Source organism: Lolium perenne, chromosome 2, assembly GCF_019359855.2.
Source record: "Lolium perenne isolate Kyuss_39 chromosome 2, Kyuss_2.0, whole genome shotgun sequence".
In the NCBI taxonomy this organism is placed as follows: Eukaryota; Viridiplantae; Streptophyta; class Magnoliopsida; order Poales; family Poaceae; genus Lolium; species Lolium perenne.
This window is the reverse complement of record NC_067245.2, coordinates 245,010,010-245,019,447: the sequence shown is the minus strand read 5'-3', so window position 1 is coordinate 245,019,447 and position 9,438 is coordinate 245,010,010. Positions and strand designations below refer to the sequence as shown.

Sequence of the window (9,438 nt, the reverse complement as noted above, 5' to 3'; positions counted from 1 at the left end):
ATCTAAAGAACGACCCGGAGGCCGGATACAAGCGCGCCCGGAAGCACCGCCCTCGCGGAAAAGGTGGCAAGGGCAAGAACAAAGACAAGGAGGACGATAGTTCCGAGGCGATGGATGAGGATGATAACTCGCCGGATCCCAAGGCAGGAGCCGCAGGTAAATCCAATCCATTCGACAAAAAGAGCGTGGGGGCTTACCACACTTTCCTCGGAACCCCAACAGTACGCGCCTCCAAGTCAGCTACCCGGATCCTGAACGCCATAGTTCCGGCTGTGCCGCAGTACGTCAGGTGGTCGGAAATCCCGTGCACATTTGACAGGAAGGATCACCCCGCAATTGTGCCAAAAGAATGCTACGCCTTGGTTGTAAGTCCCCGCATAGACGGGTATGACTTCTCCAAGTGCCTCATGGATGGCGGAGCCAGCTTGAACATCATGTACCTGGAGACTCTAGAGCGGATGAACCTCACCAAGGAACAGCTCAAACACAAGAACACCGAGTTTCATGGCGTGGTTCCGGGTAAGAAGGCGAACTCCCTCGGCAGCATCACACTTCCCGTGGCTTTTGGCGATGTTCATAATTTCCGCGAAGAGAAGATCACGTTTGAAGTTGTGCCCTTCAAGAGCTCCTATCACGTCATCTTCGGCAGGCCCACCTACCACAAGTTCCACGCAAGAGCGTGCTACATCTACAACAAGCTCAAGATTCCGGGTCCTAAAGGTATGATTACCGTATCCGGAGACTACAAAAAGGCTCATGAGTGCGAGTTAGGTGAAGCCGCCTTCGCAGAGTCTGTGATATCCGGAGAAGAGCTGAAAGGCTACAGAGCCGCGGTGGATCCGACTGAGATGCAGACCACCAAGAAGCAAATCTCCGAGCAGAAAACCTCCTTCAAGCCCGCGATAGAAACCAAGAAGCATGACCTCATCCCAGGTGACTCTTCCAAGCAGGTTTCAGTCGGAGCCAACATGGACCCCAAATAGGAAAGCGCGCTCATCGAGTTCCTCCGCGCTAACATGGATATCTTCGCATGGCAACCTTCTGACATGTCCGGAGTACCTAGGGAACTCGCCGAGCACTACCTCAACATAAATCCGGGGGCCAAACCAGTGAAGCAAGCTATGCGACGCTTTGGAGATAAGAAGCGCCGCGCCATAGGAATGGAACTAGCAAAGTTACTAGAAGCAGGTTTTGTAATAGAAGTTATCCATACCGATTGGGTCGCGAATCCCGTCCTTGTACCCAAAAAGAACACTGAAATACTAAGAATGTGCATCGATTACTCTGGCTTGAACAAACATTGCCCGAAGGATCCGTTCCCCTTGCCGCGCATTGACCAAGTCATTGATTCGACGGCGGGGGCGGAACTTCTGTGTTTTCTTGATGCGTATTCCGGGTATCATCAGATCCGGATGAAGGAATCCGACCAAAAGGCGACTTCATTCATTACCCCGTTCGGTACTTACTGCTATGTTACTATGCCCTTTGGTTTGAAAAATGCAGGCGCTACCTACCAACGTACGATGCAGCGGTGCCTGAAGGACCAAATTGGCTGGAACGTGCACGCTTACGTCGACGACATCGCGGTCATGACCCGGAAAGGATCCGACTTGATCAGCGATCTCACAGAAACCTTCGACAACCTCCGCAGGTACAAGATGATGTTGAATCCGCTGAAGTGCGTCTTTGGCGTGCCAGCCGGAAAACTCCTTGGCTTCATAGTCTCTCACAGGGGCATTGAGGTTAACCCGGAAAAGATCAAGGCAATTCTGTGTATCAAAAGGCCAACTTGTCTCAAAGATGTGCAACGACTAACTGGTTGTGTCGCAGCAATCAGTAGGTTTGTTAGCCGTCTTGGCGAGAAGGCATTACCTCTGTACAAGCTGCTGAAGAAAACAGACAAATTTGTCTGGGATGACACAGCCGACGCAGCTCTTCGAGGGTTGAAGGAAATACTTACCTCCCCCCCTATCTTGGCAGCTCCAGTAGAGTCAGAGCCAATGCTCCTTTATCTGGCAGCTACCAACAAAGTCGTCAGCCTCGTCATCGTGGTGGAGCGAAAGGAAGAAGGTCATGAATATGACGTCCAGAGACCTGTCTACTACATCAGCGAGGTGCTGACGGAATCAAAACAGAGATATCCTCACTTTCAGAAACTAGCTTATGGCGTGTTCCTAGGCAGCCGGAAGCTGAGGCATTATTTCCAAGAGCATCCGAATGGGGCCGTGAGCAAGGCTCCGCTGTCAACAATTCTCAACAACGCTGACGCAACAGGACGTACGGCTAAATGGGGCATCGAATTATCCGCCTTCGACATCGCTTACAAGCCAAGGACTGCGGTAAAATCCCGAGTTACAGCAGATTTCGTTGCAGATTGGACAGAAGCTCCGGATGCAAGTCTGGAGCCGGAACCAGAGACATGGGTCATGCACTTCGACGGATCCAAGCAGCATCAAGGCTCAGGAGCCGGAGTCACCCTGAAGTCCCCTACCGGAGAAGAACTGCAGTATGTTCTGCAGATCCACTTCGAAGCTACTAACAACATGGCGGAATATGAGGCTCTATTACACGGTCTGCGCATCGCTAAGGAACTTGGGATCAAGCACATCATATGCTGTGGAGATTCCGACCTGGTGGCACAACAAGTAGCCGGAACCTGGAACTCCAGAAATTCCGTCATGGCGGCCTACAGAGACGAAGTTGACGAGATCGCCAAGAGCTTCCTCGGATACGAAGTCAAGTACGTCAGGAGAGACGATAACACAGCGGCAGACATGCTATCCAAGCTCGGATCCGGCAGGAAACCAATTCCGCCTGGCATTTTCCTGGAGCATCTCCGGATACCCTCAGTTAAGGGCGCTAACCCGGAAAACCCAGAGGTGGCAGTATCTCCGGCTAGGGAAGTGATGGCTATCATTCCGGCTTGGACACAGCCTTTCCTGGACTACCTCATCGATCAGACGTTGCCAGAGGACGAGGTCCTCGCACGACAGATCGTCAGACGAGCAAGAACCTACACAATAGTTGATGGACAGCTCTACAAACGAAGTGCAGCAGGGGTATTTCTTAAATGCGTCTCCAATCAAGATGGCATTGAAATCCTCAGAGAGATCCACGCAGGGGATTGCGGGCATCACGCCGCTCCCAGATCACTCGTTGCAAAAGCCTTTCGGTTAGGTTTCTATTGGCTTACAGCTAAAGAAGACGCTGATAAAATAGTCAAGACCTGCCGAGGTTGTCAGTACTACGCTACTCAACCAAACGCTCCAGCCCAAGAGCTGAAGACCATACCTATCACCTGGCCATTTGCGGTCTGGGGGCTCGATATGGTTGGTAAGTTAAAAAGATCATCTCCTGGCGGTTTTGAGTACCTCCTGGTCGCTGTTGACAAGTTCAGCAAATGGATCGAGGCTAAGCCAGTGAGAAAAGCCGATGGTGCTACGGCACTAAAATTCGTCTGCAGCCTCGTGATGAGATTCGGCATCCCACACAGCATAATCACAGATAATGGCACGAACTTCGCTCAAGGAGAATTGAGGGATTATTGTGAAACAATGGGGATACGACTGGACCTCGCATCTGTGGCTCACCCACAGTCCAATGGTCAGGTTGAAAGGGCTAACGGCCTAATATTATCAGGAATTAAACCACGCCTTGAAGGACCGCTGCGACGAGCAGCTGGAGCTTGGGCTGATGAGTTGGAAGCTGTTCTGTGGAGTTTACGAACTACCCCTAACCGTATCGACAGGTTTACCCCTTTTTCCTGGTATACGGATCCGAAGCCGTGCTTCCCTCGGACATCATCCACGTGTCCCCGCGAGTTTCCGCCTGCAATGAAGAAACAGCTGACGAGGCCGACAGCTATCTGTGGACCTGATCGAGGAAGCTCGGAACTTAGCAGACCAGAGATCCGCCATCTACCAGCAAAAGCTCCGACGTTATCACAGTCGTCGAGTTCGGAAACGCTCCTTCATGGCAGGAGACCTGGTCCTCCGCCTTCGACAGGTGAAAGACCATAAGCTGCAATCTCCATGGGAAGGACCCTTCGTCGTTAGCAAAGTGCTCCATAACGGGTCGTACTACCTTGTTGATTTCCGTGAGCTAAGGGATAGACCTGCTAACTGGCACCGGAAACGCGAGCGCGAGGATCCGGATGACATCTACGATGAAACAGATCGCCCTTGGAACATTGCACAGCTACGTCCTTTCTACACTTAGCATATATTTTCCGAGTTCTAAACTCTGTAATAGTTATACATGATCAATGAAATAAAGCTTATGGTTCACTCTTTGAGTCTTTTACCTCCTTTACTTGTTCATTTTAGATCGTGTATGTTTTTTCCGACTAAAACCGCAGAGCTGGATATTTCCGCCTAGGCGTGTATGAAAGTTGTGATTTTCAAAATCGTCCTTTAGGACGTAAGCTTAAGTTTTCTGATTAAGTTGTTATCTGTTGCGAACTCGTGGATTCCTAGTAGCGATTTCCGGCACCTATGCCTGGGGGCTTGTTTCCGCGGTTATGGACGGACTGCCATTGGGCTTCGTCGCCGCTGGCGAGCGTTTCCGGCTAAGGTTTTCCGGCTCGTGGAAGGTCAAGCGGGCAAGCCAGAAAATAACGAAGTCAGCACTTGCTTTCCGACATAAAACGAAACATGCACATAATATTTAACGGATAGCAGGATAAGTGTTTCCGCCCCATGCATAATCGTTTCGTTCCTAGCTACTTAAGAATTTAAAGTCTCATTACAAACCCTCGCTGGGGCCAAAATAATGCAACTTGTTTTGTTTCAAACAGGAACTCTACTCGGAGTCCTCCTCTTCAGATTGCTGGTAGCTGGAGCCGTTGTCGCTGCCACCAGATCCGGCTTCAGAGTCGTCTCCAGAATTTTCTCCGGAGTGCTCGCTGCTGGACCCGGATCCTTCCCCATAATACTCTGGCTCGCCTGCTTCCTCCTCTGCATCGGAAAAACCTTCGGGCAGATTGTGCTTGTTGTACCAGAACGAGTGATCCACTCGCCTGACAAACAGCTCTTCATAGCCTTCAGTTTCCGCGAGGAGGGCGCTCATGTCGGAACTCTCGGGGGCTCCGCGTGCAACTTGCGCCAGGTTGAGTGAGGGGAAGAAAGCCTTGCAGGTGGCCAGGACTAAGGAGGCGGCTCCGCGCGCTGAAGACTTCTGCCAGTCCTTGATGAACTCCGGCACCTGTCGCATAAGTTTGGTCATCGTATCGATGACTGTGGTTTTGGCCTTCTTTAGCGACAGAGCCGTGGCGATTCCGCGACAGGCTTCAAACAGCGCATCAATTGACATCCGCGCTTCATCGTACGCCTCCGTCCTCGTCAGGTTTGAATCTTTTGTCCACTCAAAGCCAAGGCTTGCTGTGAAAGAAAGAGGTTCAGTTCCGTCAGAGAAAACATGCAAGGTGGTCGGAGCAACGACGCGGAAAAATGCTTACGGAAGATAAGCTTGTCAATGGCTTCCGCCTCCGCTTCCAGGGCTTTGTTCTTGGCAATTGTGGAGATCACGCGGCCCTGGCTTTTCTCCAGCTTGTCAATCAGCTCCGCCTGCTCACGGGCATGCTTCTCGGAGAGCTCCTTCCTCGCCTCAGTCTCTTTGCTTGAGGATTCTTTCATGAAGTTTCTGAGGGACTCGTTCTCCGCCTCAAGCACCTTGACCTTGGCAGATAGTTCATCAAGCGAGGAATGCTTGGCAGTTTCTTCTGAAAGCAGAGTTGAACATATTATGCACCCTGAACAACTGTCAGTACAAAAAAGTGAAGATCCGGATCTCGTACCTTGAAGTCGGGTCTCAAGCAGCTGGATAGCCTTTCGGCTATTTTCCGCGTGTTGGCGCAGCCCCTCGATCTCCGTGATTTGCTCCAGCACGTGTATGCGCAAATCTTCGTGCAGTTTCCGCGTGGACTGAGAAGCAGCAGAGAGTTAGTCGGATATTAAAATCGGGGGGACTGGCGAAGATTTCAAAGACTTGGATAAAAATTTCAAATTTCCGCCTAACAGTACATTTTGAGAAAGCATTGGCTAATACATGTTACACGGAACTATATCACCCAATGCTTGGGGGCTAGTATTACCTGCCGCACTTCCTTGTGCTTGGCGAAAAATTCCTTCAGGCTGTCTTCCAGCTCGGCGAGATAACCCACCTCCTCCTCCGGCTTCCCCCATACCTTGTTCAGCATGGCGGAAACTTCCGCGTGACGCTCTGCGAGGGTAAGTTTTTGGAGGGACGGAGTTGGCTCGAGGCTGACTCGGGTCGCATTGGTAACTTGGAGAAGCTTGACCTTTTGCTCTTGCTCTTCATCAGTAGGTCCCGCGAAAGCGGAACTTGGTTGATCTGGTGGTGAGGAAGTCCCCTGGGCGGAGTCGCCATGGTGAGCAGGGTCTTCAGGAAGGTCTTCAAGGTCAATGATGTCCTTCGGATCCGGCTTGCTGGCAGAAGAAGCCTTGGGCGGAACTTCCACCTCAGGAGTGATAGGGAAAGAAGCCGGAGATGGTTTGGCCTTCTTCTTGATGACCCTTGGGGCCTTGGGAGGCTGGCTTCCGGAACTTCAGGAAAAACATACAAATATAAGAGCGAGTGTTAAACCAGAACTTGGGTCTCGGAAGAAGACGCTTACCCGGAAGGCTTGAAAAAGTGCTGGATGGCAGGCTGCCCTTTGTTGCTGGTATTAATCAGCGCGAGGCGCTTCTTTTCCGCCTCAGCTTTCCGGGTAGCCGCGATGCTGAGCGTTTCGCGGGGGCGTTTCGCGTAAGGGCTGGAAGGGGCTGGCTTCTTCCTCTTCGCGGGACGTGGAGCTTCAGGAGCTTCCGCCTCTGACGTGGCTTCCGGATCCGCGTGGCCGGTGGATGGGACTCGGAGGAGAGTTCCGAGCTCATTTTCCTCAAGCGCCTCGAGCTAGTTCAAAGTTACACTTAGCCAAAAGTTTGAAGAAAAACGATAAACCAAAGTCAAGACGATGTACCGCAGTTCCGGATCCCTCCGTGTGGATGTCTTTGTTGCATACGTGAACGTGGAGTTCACGTGGGATTTTGATGAGGACCCGGATCCTCTTGTCGATGGCGTCGGCGGAGAGATTATCCTTGGTGGCGCGCATCGGATCGTCGCGCCCTGTGTATTCAAACATCAGGCGGTCTCTATGTTGCAGCGGCTGGATCCGCTTCGTGAACCAGGAGAGGGTTAGGTCTTTCCCCGTCAGCCCCTCCTCCGTGAGCTTGCAGATCCGCCTGACAGCGCGGGTCAGCTGAGGCGAGTCGGAGAAGTGGGGGCAGTGCGTCCATGACGGAAGCTCGGTGGCGGGGCAGTTCTTGAAAGGTGGTAGCTTCTTGTCGCTCGCGGGGTCGGAGACGTCCTTCAGATAGAAGAAACCCCCAGACCAGTATCTTGCGGATTCGTGGCGGTCGGTGGGGGGGTAGACGCGGCCCGGGCGGATGATGAAGGTGACAGATCCGCAAGTCGCCAACTCGGAAGTTTGGCGGATCTTCTCCTTCTTGACAGAGAAATAGTATTGGAAGAGGGAAAGCTCTGGAGTTACCCGGAGGTGGCCTTCGCAGAGAGCGACGTGGTTGATGATGGCGAGCACGCTGTTCGGAGATATGTTGTGGGGTTGGAGTCCATACGTCTTCAGAATCTCCCGGAAGAAATCCGAAGGCGGAAATGAAAATCCGCGCTCCACCAGTGCCTTCGTCAGCACCATCTCGTCGTCCCTTGGAGCCGGAGCAGGTTCATTTGGAACTGACCTCCAGCTTCCGGGTTGCAGGAAGCCCTCCGACTCGAGATTCTTCAATTCCATCTCGGTGGTGGTGCAGGGCCACCATTTTCCCTTAGCTTCGGAGTCGCGCTTCCGAGCTTTCGATTTCTTGGCAGCTTCTTCTGTTTGCTGCTCCGACTGGCCCGCCCCGGAGGTTTTCTCCGGGTGAGCGGAGGTCCCCTCAGTCTCCTTGCCGGAATCCTTTGAAGGATCTAGCCTGATTGGGACAAAGGGAGGAGGGGCGGAGGAGATTGGCGTCGCCATGATTGGCTCCGAGCTCGGAGGCGGAGTCGTTGAAGACATCTGAAGAAAAAGGTTGGTGGAAACTTTTCTTAGTCGGATCCCACGTTGTCTTCCCCAAGTTCATCCCTACCAACTACGGCGCGAAAGTAAAGCTCGAAGGTTACTGTAATGGTGCGTGCGGTGGACGGAGCTGATCGGCGGCGAGTTTTCCGTGCGGTGGCTCGCCGGGGTTAAGAACACGAAGAACACTGCGGCGGAGGGCTCGTTCCGGCGATGCTCCGGTGACTTTCCGGCAGGTTCCGGCGCGGCGGAGGAAGGGCTCACAGGCGGCGCTCGGCAGAGAGATGAATAGGGGGGTGAATGGGGTAAAGGGGTCGACGGCTGATATTTATAGGCTGAGGGGATAAGATTCGTGTTCCGCATCCTGTGGTCGGAACGCAAGCGTCGCGCCGTTGGATGCGTGACACGTGTCCCAAACCCTAGCGGTAAAAATGGCTAGAGATAAGTTACCGCACGAATCGCGCAAAAATGGCGCCAGAATTGGCGGAACCGTTTGAGTCTTTTAAGATTCCGGGAAAGTGCGTGAAGATAAGTTGGCTCTCGTTCGCGCGCAGGGAGTAACCCGGAAATGTTCTTTGAAACGTCGATGGGTGAAGTCCCGCAGGGTGAGAGCATTTTCCGGCTGTAAGTTGGAAAAAGAAGAAAATGCAAAGTTGGAGCTCTTCAAGTTTCTCCGCGTTGCCGACGATGCCGGAAACTTAAGGAACAAGCATGGCGGAAACTGCAGGTGAAACTCGGAGAACTCTGGGGGCTACTGTTGTGGGTATACTTCATGGGTGTACCATCGACAGTGCCTAGATCCGGCAAGCCCGGGTGGCCCACAGACGGTGATGAGGCATGTGGCCCATCGGGCGGCCCAGTTGCTGTTGATCATGAAGGAAGAAGTCCAGCCCAGGATCAGCAGGCCGGATCCGTACCGACATAGGAGTAACCCGGATCCATGGAGGTCCACGAGGAACCCGGATCCAGTATGACGTGTATGGGAGGTGGATCCGTGGCGTGCACGGCAAGATATTGTACCGTAGCTAGGCTATCTGTAATCCGGCTAGGACTCTCCATGTAAACCCTAGATCCGTGCGCCTTTATAAGCCGGATCCCGGGAGCCCTAGAGACACAACCACAACTCATTGTAACAACGCGAAAGCGCCCAGATAATTCCAGACAAGCAGCAGTAGGCCCTGTCATCGTGCAGGTGTTCCGAAGCTGGGTAACTCGCGTACCACCGTCCCGTGAGCACTCCGCCCTATGGCCCCTACTTCTTCTCCCCCTCGTGAGGATCCCTCCTCCGAGGTACCGTCGATTAGGCAACGACACATATCAATATCTTCCCAATCAAGTTGGGATAGAATTCAAATCATACATACGGATGT

The 9,438-nt window shown here is 52.8% G+C and overlaps 1 protein-coding gene across 1 annotated transcript; it reads right to left on the bottom strand.

The window, feature by feature from the left end:
• Window positions 1-4,800: 4,800 nt before the first annotated feature.
• LOC127329266 (uncharacterized) lies at window positions 4,801-5,941 on the bottom strand. Its single transcript, XM_051355797.2, has 2 exons — window positions 5,456-5,941; window positions 4,801-5,378 (listed from the first exon to the last, which is right to left on the bottom strand). Exons 1-2 carry the CDS (start codon window positions 5,631-5,633, stop codon window positions 4,801-4,803), a joined length of 756 nt encoding a protein of 251 aa, XP_051211757.2. The 5' UTR covers window positions 5,634-5,941.
• Between the last annotated feature and the right edge of the window lie 3,497 nt (window positions 5,942-9,438).